This window comes from Tachysurus vachellii, chromosome 21 (assembly GCF_030014155.1).
Source record: "Tachysurus vachellii isolate PV-2020 chromosome 21, HZAU_Pvac_v1, whole genome shotgun sequence".
Lineage (NCBI taxonomy): Eukaryota > Metazoa > Chordata > Actinopteri > Siluriformes > Bagridae > Tachysurus > Tachysurus vachellii.
The window spans coordinates 12,015,104-12,037,581 of NC_083480.1; the positions used below are offsets into that span (position 1 = coordinate 12,015,104).

Genomic DNA, 22,478 nt, shown 5'->3' on the forward strand with positions numbered 1-22,478 from the left:
ATAATACATTATTGTATTATAATACAATAACAATAATAACTCTATTAATAATTAATCTATGATTATACCATGTACTGTTTATTTATAATTAATTATTAACTTTATACATATTAATGAATATGTATGAAGCAGTTATAATATCTGTTAACATTGTAAACAGTAGAAATGTCATTACTTCTATAACACAAAGACACATATAGTTGATGAAGCAGCTGCTAATGAGAGTGTCCTGTATAACCAAATTCGATTCTACATAACGTAGGTGTGACCTTGGTAGCATTTAGTTCTGATATTTCAATCTAGGGCTGATAATTAGTTTTTATAACTTTTAATAAATTATTAATAAATATTGGCTTAAAATTGATTTATAATGTTCCCATTTTTTACAATGTTTTTTAAAATTATTTTTATATAAAAGTATTCACATTTCAGTGTTTGTTTTTTTTAAATAAAGCACAACAAATTAAGTGTTTCTATGTTACATTACAAAAATGAAAGCTAACAGTGTCTTCTTATATATCTTATAATGAGGAAAACATATGATTTACTTATCTGGGAATCTATGATGATACTACAGAATATTTAATAAATGCGCCATTCATTAACAACTTGGTTATAAATGATGAAACTCTCCAAAATGTGCTGTTATTATTATTTATATCAGGGTGGTTATCACACCACCCCATCATGTTTTCTTTCTTACTTATTGCCTTGTCTTCATCGAGACTGACACCAGACACAGTTATATGGTTCTCCAATGATTTGTTATTTACCTTTATGGCAATGTGGAATTATGCTCTTGAATCTTGATGAGATATTGATGCCTACTGATCTTGATGAAACTAATTATATTTATAATATACTAACATTATTTCCTCCAGATGCTCCTTACATAACCCCAACACCTCACTCCTGCCTCTGGAATGTAAAGTCTCCAATACCTAAATCAGCAGTCATTCTTACCCAGGAGTCCATGCTCAGATTGTCTGATGAAATATGTCAGAACTTTAACTGTGGAAAAGCCTTTCCACAGAACGGCACAGAAGCAGCACTCAACAGCACTTGTCTAACTGATTGCATCTACCACAATTCCTATTTACGGAACTGTTCCACCGTAGTTAGAAATGGCTGCTTAATATTGTCTGAAGTCATCTGTGGTAAGTTTTGTGTGGAAATTTTTAAATTTGGATATGATGCCTATTCTACTAAAGATGAAAAAAGAAAGGACAGATTGTAGGTTAAAGGACTTGCATCTGTTACTGCAGGTAACCACAAGGTCAGATTGTCAGGAGGTAGCCATAAGTGTGCTGGACGCGTGGAGGTGTGGAACGCAGGACAATGGGGCACAGTGTGTGACGATGAGTGGGATAAACAGGATGCAGATGTGGTCTGTGCTCAGCTGAACTGTGGATATGCACTTACAGTTAATGGGCAGGATGGTCCATATACCAATGGTAAAGGGCCCATTCTCATGGATGAGCTGAACTGCACAGGGAAGGAGAGGAGCCTGTGGGAATGTCCTTCAGTGAGGGAGGGTCATGACTGTGGACATAAAGAAGATGCTGGAGTGGTGTGTTCAGGTATGTCTCAATGCTATGCTTCAATGGCTTCTATAAAAAATAATGTCAAATCGGACACCAAACGTCATAGACGAACATGCTAAACTTCTGATTGGTCATTACATACAGGTTTGTTCAAGCTGATCAAGCTGAAACATCATCAATGTTTTTCCTGCAATCATGATAATTATCATGAACTGCAGCACTGGAACACTTGTATGGGCCATCCAATGTAAAACCACAGTGCTTGTTTTGTATTTGCACAGCCCTCTCAGACATTATCTCTGCATTACGAATGCTAAAACCATGAGTGTTGTCGTTCTAGAGTTTAGTATGCCTCCTATTTAATTAACATGACACCGTCACTAGTGCACTTTTGTGCTTTATATATAAATCAGATGTTCTTTGTTCATTGTGAATCTGGCATTTTTTTTTCTGTTGCCATGTAAAGAATACAAGGCTCTGAGACTCACTGGTGGATTGGACCACTGTTCAGGCAGAGTGGAAATCCATCGAAACGGTACGTGGGGGACGGTGTGTGAAGAATGCTGGGACAAGGAAGAGGCATCCATGGCTTGCGAAATGTTGGGCTGTGGGAGACCAAAACAATACACAGCATTTGAGCCACCCTTCAAGCATACAAACAATACTCGTTGGTATTACCGGTGTTTCAAATCCCCAACCTTGTGGGATTGTAAAGAGTATGATGCATCTAAAATAAATTTATGCCCAGACCTGAAGGCTGCAGGACTGATTTGTAGCCGTAAGTAATCACGCATTAATTTTTTTTTGTATATAACAAATAAAAATGCATTTGACTGGCTTTTCCCTGAGCAGTATTGTTTTGCATTAGTTAGAGTTGCTGCCTCATATCCAAAGGGTTGGTTAGTAGTTACTGTCTCTGTAGACTTCTGCATTCTCTCAGTGTTCATGAAGTTCATATGGGTTTTGTCTGGGTTCCCTGATTTCCCCTCATCTCTCAAAAACATGTCAGTCCCCGATTGTGTGGTGTAAATATGTAATAAGACGTATTATGTATAATACGTATTACTACACCATACGTCAAGGTTTTCTGGCATCTGATCCCCCATGACCCTACTCAGGTTAATGAAGATGAATGAATAATTGAAGGAATGATTGCTTTAACCTTTTTGGTCATCTTCAACAGAACTTTGCAGTGCTTAAAAAATAAAATGCGGTGTAGTGGTGTTTTTAGAGCTTTTTGTACACATGTCCCAGTATATAAAAATATATTTTATTAACTTAGTTGTCTCTTCCAGACTCTCTTGGACTGCCTGAACCTACCACTCCAAATGTAGATAAGACCATGGTAACAACAAGTAAGTATCATTTTTGAACATTTCTATGTGCCATAAGTCTTTGTATTCAATCAAAGCAAATCACAATATGCTGATATCTAACACATAAATATTTATCTGTAATCAAAGTAGACAGTTTAGCCTAAGTGACATACATATTCTTTCTCTCTTCTAAGTACAAACCCCTACAGCGGCATCCGCAGTGTTCTGGTCTCCTGAATTACAGGGCTGCATTGTACTATCTTGCATTCTTTTTATTGTAATTCTCTCAAATATCATCACGTGTTGCTGTGCAAAAAGGAGAAAAAAAGGTAGGCAAACCATGCTTATTGTTTGATGTAAACCTTGTAAAGGACAAATAAGTTTATGCCTTCAAAAACTTAATCAGTGTGAAGTGACTATGCAAATGAGTAGTGTGAGCATACTACATTAAAGTCCCATACATAGGCTTAAAATATTTTCTTGCACTTTTTCTATTAGAGAACATAATTAGCATTGTTCTGAAGTTGCAAGAGATGGAATAAAATTACCCAATTGCTGATGTTTGCTAGCTTGTGTATACAGAATAGGCCAGTTTATGCTCTCCTCCAAGCATGTTCAGCCACTCTATGATGGTTGGTGATCATATGTTTATAAATATAGCATGTCTTTGAGGACCTGCGTGTTGTTTATTTCCTTTTTGGGATGTTTCTATGATGTCTTATAACCTTTAATAATGTTTGCTAAAAGAGTAGGCTACTCTCATGGCATGTTTACTGTCTCCCACAGCTTTTCAAGTTCATCAGGCATATTCAAATCTACAAACCAATGCAGAAACCGAAGAGAATAACTATAGAAATTCTACTCACCTTGTTAAAGTCAGCAACAATGACAGCAACTCTGGTCAGTGTACACAACATCTGAATTGAAGCCGAGATATTTGTTTTCGCACAGAACAATGATGAGTTAATGTGTGCTTTTTTCTACAGCCCCATTAATGCCACCACAAATGTGGACTCAGAGTAGTGTTGAGAGTGCTTCCTATGATACAGACTATGAAGCCAATGACAGCTGCCTAAACCGTGATATATCCTTGTCCACCTTCCGCAGTGAGTTTAAACCAAGAACAACATGACGCAATCATAGAATAAACAGTACTGTAAAAAAAGCTCCATAAAAATAATAATGTCCAAGTCAACACTTCCTCAACAGATTCCTTTTACTGTCTCCCTCACACTTGAGTTGGACCCAACATGCTCCTCTTATATATGTCTTAACTAAGAGCGAATGTGCATATTCTGATTGATATTAACACCATGAGTAGACGCCAAGGACATTTGCAGCCCAAATGATTCATCTACTTAAACTGAGATTCAATTCTTCCAATTCTTTAGATTTCAGACTGAAAAAAAAACAAGATTCCAACAGGACATGGTTTTAACAATGACCAGTGATTTGGTGGGAAAGTGCAATTGCTTAAAAAATGTGACCATTTAATTCCATGTTATCTCATACACTTCCTGTAACTGGACAAACATGCATATTTTATACAATGCTATTTGATTAATATGTTTTTCATTGAATATTATGTTATTATTCACTCCATTTTATCACCGTCAATTAAGTCCTTTGTAGATTTAAATGCAAATTACGGTTTGTGGACAGCTGACCATTACACCCATATATGTGTGCTTTAAATATCCCATTCCTGATTTATTTCCCCTTTGCTCTTTTAATATCATCCACTCTTTTGGTAAGATTTTTCTTGTCAAACCCATGTCTTCATGGTCACAGATGCAAGGGACATTGTCATACTAGAACATGATTGGTATTCACAGACATTCAAAGACATTCTACACATTTGTTTGGGGGAAGAACCACATATGGGTGTGATAATCAGAGGTCCACAAACTATAGTGTTTCATTCCGGTGTTTCATTTTGGTGAGAAAGTTTAAGATTAAGCGTCACCAGTTCATACTGAGTTTATGAATTCCCGTCTATTGCAGATTCTATGCGGAACAATGCAGATGGTCGAGCTCCTGTTATGAGGGGTCCAAATTTACAACTTGTGACTGAGGAGGGTAAGTCAAGATTTGACTTTTACACGTGCAGTATACCTCTGTGTCGGCAAAAAGCTTACTATAATGTATGAATACAGCAGTTATGGTAAGATGAATTATGCTAACTTATGTTCCTCTATATTTTTTTGAGAAAAACATGTTGAAATAGAGTAACACTTTGCGACAACTGAAACCTTTTTTTTGTTTTATTCTGCTTCTTCCTGCCTTTGTTTTTGAGGGTCATAAAACACATGATTACTCAATGGAAAGCACCTGATTTTATCTCTTACCCATGCAGTCATTTGAGTCCTTCAAATTTAATTATGCAAGAAAATTCAGTGGGAGAAGAAATGACATGCAAACTGCAAGCATGCTTAAGTTGAAACTGAAAATTGGCATTTTGCTGGTTTGAGAAAATCACAGAGATGTTTCAGAGATCATTAGGCAGCCTGAATGTTGTTACCAAACCATCTGAGAAAAAATTAAGAAAACTTTTTAAAATATCCATATTGTAGTGAAATATATTATGTTTTTGTTTGTTTGCCAGAAATGGCATGAAACATATATAATTTATTATTTTTTTTCACAAAATGCAGAAATATTTTTATTTGACTATTGTGACTATTTTAGCCAGCTGAGTCACTGGCTATTTTCAAGCGGCGGTTGAAGACCTACTTATTCAGAAAACACTTCAACTAGCACTTCTTTCCTTATCTTTTGCATTTAAAAAAAAAACAAACAAAAAAAACCCTTTGACACTTTTTCATTGTAACTTTGTACAAATGTTTTAAACTCATGGTATCTTAAGTATGTAACTTAGTGAGCCAGCATTAATGTATCCAATGTTAGAGATTTAAGCACTTATATACGTCGCTCTGGATAAGGGCGTCTGCCAAATGATGTAAATGTAAATATATGTTCTAAAATATGAAATAGATGTTCTTACTATCCTTTAACTACCAAAATCAATAAAATAACACAAGCAAACATGTTGTATTTCTTTTCATGTTTAGACACAGTTGCTGCAGTGCAAGGACACCTGCAAGTCCCCATGGCAGAGTTTCAGCGCATCTCTGCAACTCCTAGCGGTAAGTAAACATTTTTGGTGCCTGCATTTTTATTGGATGTTCTACTAACTAATACTAAAAAAATAATAATTGTTTAAAACCTTAATTTCTAATTAATTTCTATATCTGTAGCATATGGACAGCAATTTCAACACATTTCCCTGTAATTTATTTTTCAATGGTAGCCAAAGAGTAATTGTTGAATTATTTCAATAAATATTTAAAAACACATAAATTAAGAAGTCTTTCTTGCCCCCAGGGGAAAGTTTGGTTACAGGATTATTTATGGATAAATTTAACAGTACATCCAGCAGTGTTTATTCATCTTATATTTCTGTGACTTACCATTTATAACAATTTAATCAATACATTTTTTTTTATCCATGACAGATATGTTATAGCAGAACCAGCCTCTCTTTCTCATTTTCTCAAAGTTATAAATTGACTTTTAACTGTCACAAACTGTGTTAAACACCGAAACCAGAGACTTATCGACCATATCAACAATTCTGAATAACATATGAATAACATGTTTGTGTTCTGCTCAACCATTCACCTACTTATGAAAGTTGTTACTATACAAGGATAATGTATTAGAATGAGATGAATTACAGTGAACCTGTGACTTGTTTTGCAGACAGAACTTGTCAAATTACTCATTAGCCAGAAAACAGGATTTCTGTATGAGTTTTTGTCTGGTATAATCACACAATGGCTACTGAAGTAGTTGAAAAACACATGAGTATTCCATTAACAGCCATTAGTCACTAACATAAACATATGTTTAATGTTTAATGCATGCATACCCCATTCTTTACCTCCTTTTCTCCTTCTAGCCGACTCATTTGACACATCCAGCACCTCTTCTGGAGAATATTATGAAAATACAGGCCACAAAACAGCAGATCTGTATCTGGGGAATCACCTGAGTGACCTGCAGCCTGGAAGTATGCTTCAGACATCAATATAATAAAAATAAGCAGCTTTGATACCTGTAAAAATCCATATTATATTTTTATTTGTTGTTGTCTCACCAGTTCCCAACGTATACAACACTCAGGACTTCATGAACCCACCAGGTAACATTATTATAGTCATGGCCTGTAACATACTTTATTTATTTTTTTATTTTCTTTTTACATGATTTTATTGTGTCATCATGTATTTATCGGAGGTTTAGCATTTGTACTGGAATGAAATGGGCATTGAATCATGATATCGTGTATCACTTCAAACAATGTGAAAGTGATCAGAATTACACATTATTAAATTACACAACTTAAAAAAAAATTCCTAGAAACTCCTTTGTCATTTCTATCATTTCACATAATTCTGTAACATTTTTTGTTCTTGCCATAATAAATTGAATAATAATTTTCTATCACAAATGGTACATAATGTAAAAATCAATGGTGGAAAAAAATAAGATTAAAGATCCATCAGTCAAAAGGTTCTCAGGAAAGCAAAACATAACATTAAAAAACATTTTTTGGGTCCCATGAATAATAACAACTATTAATAATACATTTTTTCAAATAACTGAGATAAACAAAGATGAAAGGAGTATAAAAGAAACATTATTTTCCAACTTGTTGTTTAAGGAGTATTTTTCTTTATTCTAGCTATTTTAATTCAAAAGTTATGTTTTGTGTTTCTCTTTAGTGACTGGTGAGAGTATGGACCCAAGTGGTGGAGAAGATTCCCCCATTTACTCTCCTGTGTGTGCAGAGGTTGAACCCTTCTCACACGACACAGATGACGCTGGTGACAGTGATGACTATGATGATGTTGGTAACTGCTTAGAGATGCCGCTGCATTGAGACAATCCCATTGAGTAGCAGCCTCATTTTTTAAACGAATTCTGAATATTGCTAGTTAATTAAAAATATTCATTCTCAATTAGCTAGTAATTAAACATACCTGAGAAACCCATATTTCTGTACATTTATTGCAATTATTTTTTACTTCCTTGTTGTGATGAGTGTGCTGAAAATGTGAACACTGTGTTTTTACGATACTGGTCTAGAATTAGTCTTCTGTGTGTTATATTTGCATTGAAAAAACCCCAAAACAGCACTTTCAATCTGAGCAGATTTCTGTATATACACAACTCGGAGCTATTACAATAGGAATTGAAGACTTTATGAAAAATAAATGAATAAATTAATTTAACCGACAGCAGCTGAAACCTGGCAAAGGAACCTGTTATTTTAAAGCATATTAAAACCCCTATAAAATCACATAAAATTACATAACATTTATTTAAAAATGTAAAAAAAAAAAAAAAAAAAAAAAAAGTTGTAACAGGATAAATGTCTAAAATGCATTATGTTTTTTCCCATTTCACATGTTGCTGTAAATACGATTGCTCTATAGAATTAGCAAAGTAATTAAAAAATGCAGTTATTTAAAGTGACCACACTGTGTCGCCCTATACATTTGATAAAGGGGTGTGTTTCTTCTGGGGTTTGCTTTCAGACTTTGCTACTTTTGCTTTTTTATGCTGCTGTTAGTGATAATCAAAATTTTGAATTTTTGAAAAGAATTTTTCTTTTTTAATTTTCACACTAATGTTTCAAAGTTAAATGGTAATATCAAACCCATTTCGTCTTTCTAAGAAGAACCGTGCTTATAAACATTTAGAATTTGAAGGTGTTATCTTCAACTACTAAAATTCTGTATGTTTTTTCCTAACAGAGCTAAAAACATCTCTCACTGAAAGCCAATGGTGTCCTGACTTATTTTATATCATACCTGAGGTCATAAAATAATGAAATTATTTATACTGATTGAAAATGTCATACAAGGTGATTTCCATTTCATGGGCAGAATTCAACACCAGTGTGCTGATAAACTAACCACATGATTGTATTTCCTCCCATTTCTTCTCACTTTGGTTACCTGTAAGTTCCCACCCACCAGCCAGCATTTCTCAACAACATATGACAGATACCAGTTCTGAAAGCTGAAGGTTTTTCCTTATTAAAAATACTCACAGAATTACAGTTTCCCTTCACTTGAATTAAGTTCTAAAATGACAATATTCCTGTGCACAAAGTGAGCTGTGGAGGCTGAAGTGAAAGATCCCGAGAGGCCTGAACAGAGCCGTGACATTAACCCCACTGAACACCTCTGGAATTATATAACAACTGTTCCATATAACAAGTGCAATTAACTTATATACTGTATATTCTTTGATCACTGTAGCTGGAAACAGGAAACGAGGTCATATCCCATTAATGTTTTTGCACAATTTTGATATTTATCTTTAGTAACCCATAACTAACCCATAATTTGCTATGCTAGCCATAGGCTACCAAAAATGTTATATTCATTTCATGGCAGCATGCTACTATTAGCTTATGGGCTTTTTGCATTTACTTGACATTTACTTTGTAACTTAGATTTGTAACAGCAAATTCAAACCTTCCTTGTGTCTGACGCTCTTGTCTGACTTGCTCTGCAACCATAATGCAGCACAAAAATGAAGCATAGCTCTCCATTGAAGTGCAAAGCATACAGTGCAGCAAAACTGCAAGCATTTGGGGGGAAACAGGATATGAAGTAATAGCTAGGCAGTGCTACTGTGTTATTAATTATGTATGAAGCCTCACCAAAAATACTCATTAACTCTTTCAAAAATTCCCTGAAAGGTAAATATATTAAGCACAAAAAATATAATTCTATAATGGAACAGCAACAACAACAACAACAGCAACAACAAAATCCGTATCCTTAGAATAATGACTGGACCCCTTAATCGCTGTAGGGACCATTATGTACTATTATTCAGTCTATGACTGAAATTTAACAGCTGAAATTCAGAAATTTGTTCAGTAATTTAGTTCAGTATTTTGATAATGTCTTGGATAATAGTCTTTAGTATGCAGTCATCGAAGTGTGTCTGAGTGCTTGGGCTTCAGAATGTCTGTGTGTTTATACTTGCAATTGGGACAGCCTGTAATGTGTTCTTAATTGACATGATCTAATGGTTGACTTTCCTTCTCCTGCTGGAAAATGTTTATTTCATGTCACATGGATATATTTAAGCTCTGTGCAATTTCCAACCATTAGAACCTGCATATCAAATATTATTATATATTCCCAATGTGTGTGTGTGTGTGTGTGTGTGTGTGTGTGTGTGTGTGTGTGTGTGTGTGTGTGTGTGTGTGTGTGTGGGTGGGTGGGGGGAGATGTTAGCTTAGTGATTAAGGTATTAGACTATTGTTTAGAAGGTTGTAAGTTCAAATCCCTGGTCCATTAAGCCCAGGTGGGCCCCTGAGCAAGGCCCTCAATTGTTCAGTTGAATAAACGGAGATAAAATGTGAGTCGCTCTGGATAAGAGTGTTTATTCATTGTTAGTCACAGAGGTGATGTGTGTATTTCAGTGGCTTCACGGTCTTCAAGTTTCAGTGGCTTCAAGTTAGACAAATTCACACTGTCAGTCACATTGTACATAAACTGAAGGGAGGGACTTTGTTTTCATTTTGAGCCACAAAACTGTGAATGTTTTCTGTGAGATTTCTGCCAAAATAGATCACTATTTATTACTGCAAAACATTTCTTAACGGTGCTTCAAGGCAGAACTAGTACGTCATAGAAAAGCACCATAGATAAAATAAAAAAAAAAGCTTGTCACCCCACAGGCACAACCAGAGTGTCCAAGAACCTGGTGTTTTTTGTCTTAAGAAACAGATGTTTAAAACTGGACACATATTTAATCATTCACAATCAAGAGATTAATCTTCTGCTTTATCTAAGACTGTTTGACTAACTGGCTAATTATCTTATTCTTCAGGAATGTTCGATGAGGTGATCACACAGGATATTTTAATTAGCTCGGACAAATGTTTGAAGAAAAAATTCCACTCGCTCACGAGATCTGAGTACAATGTCATTTGTCTTAGTATTGTTCTTTGGTATGCTACTGGATGTACTATGAGTGGGATGTCAAGTGGGTTTATTGTCATTTCTCCATATAACCTGAATACTTTGGAATGAAATTCAGGTATACAGGACTTAGTAACAACACAAGACATACTAACTAGACAGGAAAAAAATACAATTTATGTCCCATTTCAACATAAATAACATTTTTCTTTGAGGAATAATACAGTCCATGAGATATTTCTCTAATTTCAGTGTGCATGTGTGCAGAGATGATAGTAGAAGGTGGTTCTATCGGACTTATATATATAAAAGTAATAATATAAAGCAGAAAATATATCTTGTAAATGAAACAGGCAATTACATTAGTAATGCAATGGGTTAACATTTTTAGAAACATTTGTGTCTAATAGACAAGCAGATGTGGTTATGTAAGCAATCATGCATTAATCTAGTACATAGTTTATAAAATGCCTTTGGACCAATGAATAAAAATTAGAAAGCAGTGTCTGTTAAGTAAATGTGGAGATTTGTTAACTTAAAACAATGAAAAGTCTAAGTTAAGCAAAGCTCAAGAAACCAGCAATCTCAGCCGTATTTATGCGTGTGATCAATGTGATCAAACATTAAGTTTTTAGTTCATTTCTTAAATTATTTATTCTGTTGCCTTACGTTTTTTTGCATTTAATTTTTTTCTTTGTTTTATCCATCATTCTTGTTTGTCCTTAATTGCCCTTTTTGTTCCTGATGTTAGTATTATGGTTGTTGAACAACCCAAAACCTCTAAAGTTTGTACTGACGTAATACCGTAGGCTTCAAAGGATCTTTGCCAGCCAGCTTTGAGGCTGCCTGTTGTTCTTCAAATGCTCGATCCAGCTTCTCTCTTTACACCACCCAGGCTGAGACACTGCTGAAATAATGCCACCAGCTTTTCGGGGACTCTGTGCATTGAGAGGTGTTATCTGTGATAGCAGGGCACCTTTCCTAGCGAAACTTAATCTTGGCATTTCATGCGTGATGAAAAGCCATGCCCATGAGGCCTGTTGTCATCGGGCTCCTGTGTGCCACTTTGATGTGCTCTCAGGTTCAGACCCGTGCAGGTTGAATAACACAACAGGGCATTATTACCCAAGAGCAGGTTAAGCACACAATAAAAGAACAGTTCACATCAGTTGGAGCCACACTGGCCCAGGAGGAGGGGAATCTGTGCAAAACAAAAGAGCAAGTCTCTGTCAATCATTGATAAATACCAGTAATATATGATGAGTTTAGAAAAAGTATGGCTACTGTTGATTCTTGGTGCTAGTTGTATGTCAGTTTCTCAACCCAAATGAACATTTTTCTGTAAAACAGTTTTGTTTTAGTATAATTACTGAGTGTGTTTGCAGTGTGGTGTAGTGCCTTGCTGCTTCACAGCTCTAGGGATTGTGACTAATATCATGTTACTGTCTGTGGTGGTTTTTACATGTTTTTCCCATGTCTGTGTGGATTTCCTTCCTCATCAACATGCAGTATGCGGCTTGGATACTTTGCCCCAAGGTGTAAATGAATGTGTGACTGTTTGTATGTGTGTACATGGTGCATACATGGTGTTGGATTAAGGTGTTTGGAAGGTTGTGAGTTTGAATCCAACACCTTGGCCTCTAAACCTCAATTGCTGCTCTGGATAAGTGCGTCTGCGAAATGCCGTAAATAAATGTAATGATCTGATGGCATGTGATGCTCTGGTGTCCCAACCAAGGTGTGCTCCTACCTCATGTCCAATGTTCTCAAAAACTCTGATCTCATAACTTTAGTTTTGATCCCATTCACCTTCTCATTCAAATATCTGATGGTACACTCAGAAAAAACCCAACTACATTTCTTAACATTAAATGAATAGTCCCTAAGATCTTAAGTTCTACTGTTTACTTTTAGGTCCGTTTTGGGTCCAGATTTGCTTTGCTTTCTTGAAAAGCCTTGACATAATTTATTTAACTTTACCAAATAATTTCTTAGACTTTACTGACTAAAAGATTTTATGAATAATATGCTTCCAGATGAAAGATAATTACTATAGTGTCAAAAGGATGGACCCTTCAATGTTCCACTCTACTGACAAATATTACACTTACATTACAATAAGTGTAATTATAAGTATAATAACTTTGATGACTTCATGAACTCTCCATGCTCTTTTTTTTATGCATCGCTCTGTAGCAGAGACCAGACCTGCTCTAAGATGGTAGTTATTTTTTCACTTTCTCTGCCTGCCCCATGAATACTGGAAACTATTTATTCTAGTTTCAGTCTGGCATGTTGTTTCACAGAAAATTATGTGATGCTCTAAATGATTATTTAATGCAATATAAAGGCTGATAGAGAATGTTAGCAGATGTTTCATATAGATAGAATTCACAACTGCACTTTTTCAGCTGGTCATCTGGGACGTTCAGACGTTCATGAAAGTAATACTTTCATGTGAATGCCTACATTTAGGCTACTGACACCATCTTTACCCTTCAGCACCAGGTTTAGCGTAGAGTTGAGGACCAGGGCTTGTTAGTGTAAAGATCGTATATTGATTTTTTTTTCAATGTCTGACAGATTAGGTGCCAGGACTTGAACCGAGACACACCAGCGCATTGCCTGTCCCTGCTATGATATTCACAGAGTGAGGGCTCGATTGGGAACAGATCGCAGTTATTTCCCATTCACAGTCCATTTGTAATTCTAGGTATATAAACATTTAACACGTGAGTTATTAGACCTGGATACTGGCAAGAGTTAGCTCTCGGTTTTGCAGCCTCATTTGAAATGACATACTGAAGCTGTCCAGTTCTTGTGCCTGACGTGCCTCACTGGAAACAGTACGTGATATTTGCCATATAGGAGCTGAGCTGACACCTCATCCTCAAAATAGTCTGTAAAAGCTCATACTATAATAATTTAAACATGATGCTTGGAGTCCATTATGTTATTATGTTAAAAAATGACTTGAAAGCATAATCCTTATGTTATTTCCAAAATGAAAAATTTATCTGAATAATTCCCCAATGAAAGCCAGGAGTGTCTGGATTGATATGAAATGCTTTCCCCTTCTTGCTAATTTTCCCCGGAAGTTCAAAGGGTAAAAATGAAATCAGCTTGTCCAGCTAAAGTAAATAATCAGTTCCCTCTCAATGGATGTCCAACGGCAGATTGATGTCATTTGTTCCTAAGAGCTAATTGTGCCCAATCAGGCCTCAATGCCAATGGAGTGGATCAAATGATTGACAGGTTGTGCTGAGTGTTGACTTTGGACTCAGGATAGGGGGTTACATCACAGTTTGTTCTTAGAAGAAATAACATGTTGGCAGTGATAGCAGACCAGGTGAGCTCTAGAAGATCAGCGTATATACAGTATATATATATATATATATATATATATATATATATATATATATATATATATATATATATATATATATATATATATATATATGTATGTATGAACCAGGAAACATTGGACAAAATAACACAATAATAAACTAAATCATAATGCTTTAAATACTTTTTTGCAGATTTGCTTTAGTTAAAAACTCTTTCATGTATTTTCAAAAGCTTTTCCATCATTAGTGCTTTTGGCTCTTTAAAAATCTCCGCTGCCACCTTTAGGACAGGACAGGACAGGACATTACAGGACAGGACAGGACAGTTAACCTATGTCCACATACTGGATTTGGCTCTAGGGTCAAGTGTTGGACATCCCTGTCTTAAGAAGATGTGTTGTTTAAAAATACAACTGTGTTGTACTGTTAATGTACTTACTTACTTCTGTGTTTTGTCATGTAGTACCATGATCCTGGAGGAACATTGTTTCATTTCTGTTATATATGGTTTAAATAACAAACAAATCTTGTCTTGACTTGAGCTAAAAATGTGCTGTTTAATTTTAATTTTAAAATTGTTCATTTAATTGATCCATAAAGGATCTATCTTTCTAAGATTTAAGATTAACAGTGATACAATTTGTTGCACTACTATGTTTGAGATCATTTCAGATTTCTGCGATTACTCTTGTGTTCATGGTCTACACAAAAAAGGATTTTGAGATTTGCCAAGACACTCTGTTAGGAATATTTTTCCCATTCTGACATTCCCAGCAATCATGAGCAGCAAATGAGTCATACAATGGCAGTGAGACTGTAGCTGGACAGCTGGACCTCCGTTCTTTATCTTTAACTCCGTTCTTTAACTCAAATATCTACAACTTGATCTCCTTAACAGAATGAACATTGACTCTGTGACATTAATTTGTTGCTGGTCTTCAGGCAGAATTTTCCTCTCTGACATTTAAACTTCCCTTTTTTCAAGCATATAATTCACAGCCAATTATTATTATTCTTCTGTATTGGTTACAGTTCTTTTTTCTTTCTCTTCTTCTTCTTCTTATTGGTCTTATAGAACATCTTCAGTATTTTCCTAAAAGAGCAATCATCATTTCAAACCCAAAATATTTATGAACCAAATATGAAACACATGGTATACTACTACTACTACTACTACTAATAATAATAATGATAATAAAATTACACACACTTCCCTGGTATGAAGGAGCTCATGGTCTCTGATCATGCTCATGAAGTCATTGCTCTCATCTTTCCCTCCTCAATCATCATGTCCCTCCTGAGCTTTGGGGCTTCCCAGAAGACAAAATCCCCCAGAGCAGCCGTTCTTCATTATCACCTGTAGGAGACAGTAAGGAGACGCATTAGGACAGACTAACCTCGGAAACTAATAGAATAATAAAAAAACTATTGCTGAACAGAATTTTCATACTAGATACATACTCCATACCCCAGCTTCAGTAAAGGGACACAGGTTTTGAGAAAACTGTAGGAATTATTAGTTACCTTTAGACCATTTATGGGTCCAAATAGTGTGAAATTGCACATGCACAGATGCTTGCTGTCTACGCTGTCATTGAGGATCTTCACGAAGCGCTTCATACTGTATTGCAGACAGGACAGAGTCAGCACCTTTTGGGATCCTTCCTTGCAGAGCTGTGGGACGGTGGCTGGCTACAATTTTTCCCTGTGGTCAGACTATGGACACCCGTGCTATAGTAACAGCTCAAACACAGAGACTTTTATGCCAGGGTCTCCACAGATTCTAATTTTATTAAACATTAGATAAAAAACTGTTGTTGTTTAACAAAGAAAAACATACGGTATAATTGCTGATATGGTGATGCTTCCTGTTAGGAGAAGCTCATGCAAAATTTATGTAAGGAGTCTCCACTGTCAGTGATGTGTAGCATTCAAGTGTCCTGTCACATAGAAAAGTCTTCAGGACAGGGTGCTTTATTTGGTTTAAGTAAATGTAACTTACTCAGAGCCCATGATGAAGGAAATGAAAACCATGTGTTGGTTCATCAGTTGCACCAGCCATTTAGAAATGTTGAATTCATGGAAATAATTTGCTTTCAAAATGAGCTAAAGTCATTAAGTGCCAGTTGTACTGTCTTAAACATAGTCCCTGACTCATGCTGTTATCAACTACTTATCTAATCTTTGCTTAACCTTTGTCATAAGTGTTAAAACAAACATTTCTACAACTTTCTCTTTCTCACAAAGTTAAAATGTTAATAGCCAAAGTGCTGATTATGTGATGAAAAGGTTTCTCACTAATAGTGATTGACACTAAGAGGTGACACAGTCTCCAACTTCAAGAACCCCATGTCGGTGTCTGCAACCTCACAGCACTATTTTAACCCTGAGAAATTCCTCAGATTCCTTTGAACGTGGGCCACGAGCCCCACTGTGGCCATGTTTAAGATGACTGATGATATTTACTACCATTAGGCACTACCAGCCAATTGACCTTCTGACTCCTACAAGTGACCTGTTAGAGTGGCTTTTAGATGCCTGTTTAAATCTCCATGAGAATGTGCTCCCAAATCCAGAATCAGGTCCCAGAGCAATCAACACCTAGAGGTTAGAAAGGTTAGCTTAAAGGTTGCTCTCCGTCTAGCATGCTAAATATCATCTGTGCAGGTGTGTGTGTGTGTGTGTGTGTGTGTGTGTGTGTGTGTGTGTGTCTACAATTACATGATGAGGTTTACCTTTTGGGGGAAGAGTTTTTACATATTGAGTTTTATAATATAATATATAATTTAATTGACTCTATTGCAGAGAATACCATTAGAAATTACGATAGGTATAATGTGCAGCTGTACTGTGCAAATGTTTTTGAATATATTTTATTATATACACACCAGATTATAAAAAATATTTTGTTGTATTATATATTTAATATATGTATGTTTTCTCTTTGTTTTTGACTTCTAAGAGAAAATATTTACCACTCATTAAATCTAAATGACAGGTTACAGTTTTGAGATTTAAAAAGCAAATCAAAACCAAATCTTAAATGTTTCTCTTTTCCCTGTATTTGAATTTGTATTGGAATTTCTGTGATATATATTAAATGTTTTGCTTTTTGTTTTTGGCTGAAAACATAACCCTTATTTTAGAATTTTTAAGAAAAATCTTATCCAAGATAAAGAATAATACACCAGTAAAAAAATAGTTAATTTTACACCTGTATAAAATCTTATATATTCATATATAATAAAATGAGTATAGCATAGTTTAAGTATAAAAAACTTTCATAAAATTTCAAAATTCAGATTCTAAGCTCAGGACATTTACTTGAACTTGAAAACTAATTATATCTATAAAATTTGCATCATGTATCATTAATCAGTATATAACAATATTTTGGGGTGTTTATGATTTAAAGTAATTTTTTTTTAAATCAAATTAATCCATTTAGTCCATTTAATCCAAATGAGGCAAAAAAAAAATATTTTTTTTCTTTGACTAGCCATAAAACACAGACTAAGCAAAAAATAAAATAAAAAATGCTTAGTACATTCAGAACAACTAACAATAAAGATTTCTTGTAGCGAAAACTAGAAAACCTAAAGAAAAGGTCTATTTTTCTAGCTAAATCAATAAAAAAAAACTTACATTTTCTACAACAAATGTAAATATTTTGCTTGAAATTCTATTGGGCTTATGTGAAGCCTTAGCTTTACATTTATTAAATCTTTATCATTGTTATAAAATCCATTCAAAGAATATTTGTGGTCCTTTAGGATAACATTGTAAAATCTATAACGAAATAAATTTGAAATGTTATCTGGTTGAGTAGAAATCATGCTTAAGGTTAGGAAAATATACCTTTATATGTATTTTAAACACGGTGGAAACTCATACAAATCCATGAATTTGATGGCGTCTTTGGAAAATGGGGGAGGTGGGAACTTATATTGCCTGCAGTAAATATGACTCCAGTAATTATATTCCCAACCTCCCTTCTCATCTTTAACTTAGCTGGAGAAACTTCCTTTTAAAGCCTGTTAGTGTCAAAGCACATTTCCGTCTTTCTCATTCGGGATTCAAATGAGGCCTGTCTCTCAAGAGCAAGACAGGTTTTGGGTTTCCCTCAGAAGACCAGGGGCTTCACAATCAATAAACACTTTGCTGATTTTTATTGACCATAAAGCCCTATTTCACCTCTGCCACAGGTTATATATATATATATATAACACCTAAAGGAGTTTTAACAATGAGCTGAACATGCTGGAGGGTGCTAGTATTCGTGAGCACATTTGAAACTGATCTCAAAAGCATGGGGTTGTTAAGACGCAAAGAACCATGCAACCTTTGGAAATAGTTGGAACATGAATGTTTAATGGTCCCTGAAAAAGGTTGAATGAATGCATTTATTCGATTGCGTATATATCATACTCAGGCTTTTCAGATGTGGTCTTTTCAAAAGCCGACCCATTAAGCTCAAGATATGTTGGCAGAATAATGGTGTGTTAGTAAAATCTTCTCGGTCATGTTAATGCTTAAAACCTGTTTTTGGACTTTTTTGTCCTAATAATAAATAGTAGAAATCCTATAGGTCTTTTTTTTTTTTTTTATAATGCAAAGATTAACAAAGAACAATTGTGCTAATGTTAAAATAAATAACTTTGTTCAATAAAATAGTATCTAGAGTAAGAAAGCATTGATTGAAGGACTATAACTGATTTTTAGGTTCCTAAATCTTGCTAGCTGCTAGCACTGATGCACATTTTATCCCATATATCAACTAGCAACTAAGATTAGTCATTCCCAGTGATTGTATGGCATATCTTCATTGGCTTTCCCACCTAACTGTATTAAATTAGCAAAAAATGTCTTTCAGCCAGCTTGGTGGCAGAAAATTAGCATTACTCTCTCATAGCTATTAGTTTACGCTGTTGTCTGTGCTACTGTTTTCCAAAAAACACTGGGTGAGCTACATTATTATCTTATTAGATTGTAAATAAATATGTGTGTGGCTGGTTCCCTGATAAATATGTTAAAATATATTTATATGTTAGTCAGCATTAATTTATCATTAAACTAGCTAACTACTTAATTATCCATCCATCCATCCATCCATCCAATGTCTGGACCACATATTCTGGATAAAGACAATCCAAACCTGCCTGATGACTAGTTCCTGAGGTCAGCCCTGACCAGGATGAAGAGGTAAATGAATCTCTTTACTCTATCTTTATTAACATCCTTATCCTTGTCATGGTCATGTGGATCTGGATCAGTGTTGGATTGTACACCAACAAGTTTTCTTTCTCAAAGAACATTATTGTTTAACTTTCTGTTGAATACTTCTGTGTTCTCTGTTAACTGGGTTGATGGACCAAATACCAACCTAATCTAAATCCAAATTTCTAAATGTAAATTCTGTCAAAATTGATTCAATGCTGTTCTACAGAATGCTACTTCCATGACAAATACCATATTACTAGCTTACTAGCTTTGTTACAGGAACACCTCTGTATGGTGATCTTATCACTTATACTGGAGAAACAGAAATATTCCAAGAACTTAGCTTTTCTGTATGTTTGTGTGATTTTAAGAGTTGGCTAATCTGCAAGCAGATAAACAACCTGTATATCATTAACGTTAAATCTAAATCTGTGATCTCTGTTAAAAAAGAAAAACCTCAGCTACTATTATTGCCTTTTGATGTACTAATACAGTGATGTACATTATCAAAAGGTTCTTTCCCTGGACTTATAATTAAAAAAAAGTACATACTCAATCTAGACCCTACCCATATGTTTTATATTTCCACCACCAACTCACTATAAAGCAAGACTATGGCTGCTGTCATCCCAACTTCTTCTCTAATGTATAAAAGAAGTCCAGAGCTCTTATTATCGTTCAGTCAAAACTCGTGCAAAGAGGTCAGACCTGTCTAGCAGCAACTTTTAGTCCTCTGCTAAAGAATCTAATCTACAGTTAGTTAAACCCAGAACAAGCAGAGCTGCTCCTGCCACAACCGAAGCCATATGTTCCCTAGTGCTAACTATTGCAAACATCTGCGTACCACCACATCGCTTTATCCCTTGACAGACAGTGCAAAGCTGCTGGCATTGCTGTGACCTGAACTGCTTTGCAGCAGAGCACCTTCTAGGTCTCTTTGATTCAAGTCTGTGAGGATTAAGATCAGCAAGCAAGCAGGTCTTTGTACAAGCAGAAACATTTCAGATGTGTTCTGTGCAGCATGGTGCAGTAAGATCTACAGTTTCTTTAAAAAAATGAATTATGGGATTTAAAAATCTAATTTTTCTAAATTTGCTGTGATTTCTGGAAAAATAACGCTGAAATTAAAATTCAAGAAACATCCCACATGACTGATTGTAGTTCTAGTTCATCTCCTTGAAGACAAAGAACTATTCTTAATGTTGGTGTACACAATGCACAAATCTATCTAGATTTTTTCATCTTCTATCAATTCAATTCATTCATTCATTCATCTTCTACCGCTTATCCGAACTATCTCGGGTCACTGGGAGCCTGTGCCTATCTCAGGCGTCATTGGGCATCAAGGCAGGATACACCCTTTACAGAGTGCCAACCCATCGCAGGGCACACAGACACTCTCATTCACTCACGCAATCACACACTACGGACAATTTTCCAGAGATGCCAATCAACCTACCATGCATGCCTTTGGACCGGGGGAGGAAACCAGAGAACCCGGAGGAAACCCTGAGGCACGGGGAGAACATGCAAACTCCACACACACAAGGCGGAGGCGAGAATCGAACCCCCAACCCTGGAGGTGTGAGGCGAACATGCTAACCACTAAGCCACCGTGCCCCCCCCATCAATTCAATTCAATTCAATTTATTTTAATTTTGAATTGTACATTTAACAAAACAAACAAACAAAAAGCAGCTTAATAGTAATTAAGGCTCATCCCAAATGAACAAGCTAGAGGTAATTGTATGAGGAAAAACTCCCTGAGAATAAAAGCAGTAGAAACAGGACTCAAAAAGGACCATGCATCCTCTTTTTGGTGACACAGGATAATGGAATTATCTCAACAGGAGAAGTGTGAAGGCAAACAGTACTAAAAGAATGTCCAATTGTCCACTGCAGCAAGAGAGAGACTTGGATTGTTTTTAGATCTTTAGGATTGCCAGTGTTATTATTGTTAGGATTAGTGTGATCTTTCTTAGCAGCACTGGGTTAGTCACAAATGCAGAATTTAATCAGATTGAAATAAAGTTGAAACTGTTTGCACAATTTTTTAAGAGATTATGCTTAAAAAAGTAAATAAAAACCACACCAGCGAGATCCTGGTGCATAGTAGCTTACTGTAATTATATTGATTGACTGGTTGATCAGAGAAGGTATCCTGAGGCCTCACTGTGACTCGCTCTATGAAGTTTGAGTTCACAGCAAATATCAGTATAATCTGTCTGAGAGAGATAAATGGTGTTATGAAGGATAGTAATACACTGTATGTCAGTTTTCAATAGAATACAAATCATTCATTCAGCTTCAGTAACCACTTTATTCTAGTCAGGAACGCTATGGACTGCTGGTACTTAGAAGAGCACTATTCACACACACACACACACACACGCACACACACACACACACACACACACACACACACACACACACACACACACACACATTCAAAGCAGGGGCAATTTAGCATACTGTAGCAAGTCAATCTCCTAGTATGTTTTTTCTGGAGTTGGAAGAAAACCTTGAGAACCCAGGAGAGAACACAGAGAAGATGCATACAAACAAAGGGAAAATTTGAAAATCCACACAGAGATTAACCCGAGCTCAAACAAAGAATCAAACGGGTGATCATTTCTGAACAGCAGTTACAATATATTTTATGCATATACACACTGTATAACAGTGTTCATACACACAGCTTCTTCAGGTACAAATGAAAATAACTGTAAATTCTGGATATGTTTTTAAGAGAAACTTGAACCCAGTCCTAAAATGTGGATCAACAACATTCACTTGAATACATTCATTTGAATACAGGTTTAAATGCAAGTTCTGTATTTGGTTGAAAAGAACAGTTATTGTTGTATGTGGACATTGCCACAAACCTAGGATATATAGTGGAGTCTAAATGAAAACCAGGCTTTAGCAAGTTTTTAAAATATTTCAGGTCCAACTTACAATTAACGACTATATAAAAAGCACAGACTGAGACATGAACAATTTCATTTCAGTGTCTGATGACACTTTTGGTGTGTT

At 35.4% G+C, this 22,478-nt stretch overlaps 1 protein-coding gene across 3 annotated transcripts in view; it reads left to right on the forward strand.

The window, feature by feature from the left end:
- LOC132864149 (deleted in malignant brain tumors 1 protein-like) overlaps positions 1-8,706 on the forward strand; it is a 20,646-nt gene extending 11,940 nt beyond the window's left edge. For all 3 annotated transcript variants that reach the window (XM_060897415.1, XM_060897414.1, XM_060897416.1), the window contains exons 5-16: positions 882-1,157; positions 1,266-1,580; positions 2,011-2,322; positions 2,840-2,899; positions 3,055-3,189; positions 3,647-3,760; positions 3,847-3,966; positions 4,865-4,939; positions 5,932-6,006; positions 6,822-6,932; positions 7,023-7,064; positions 7,648-8,706. In XM_060897415.1, coding sequence (XP_060753398.1) covers positions 882-1,157; positions 1,266-1,580; positions 2,011-2,322; positions 2,840-2,899; positions 3,055-3,189; positions 3,647-3,760; positions 3,847-3,966; positions 4,865-4,939; positions 5,932-6,006; positions 6,822-6,932; positions 7,023-7,064; positions 7,648-7,805 — 1,793 coding nt within the window. In that variant the 3' untranslated portion in view covers positions 7,806-8,706. The remainder of the gene's footprint in view (positions 1-881; positions 1,158-1,265; positions 1,581-2,010; positions 2,323-2,839; positions 2,900-3,054; positions 3,190-3,646; positions 3,761-3,846; positions 3,967-4,864; positions 4,940-5,931; positions 6,007-6,821; positions 6,933-7,022; positions 7,065-7,647) is intronic.
- Positions 8,707-22,478: the final 13,772 nt, after the last annotated feature.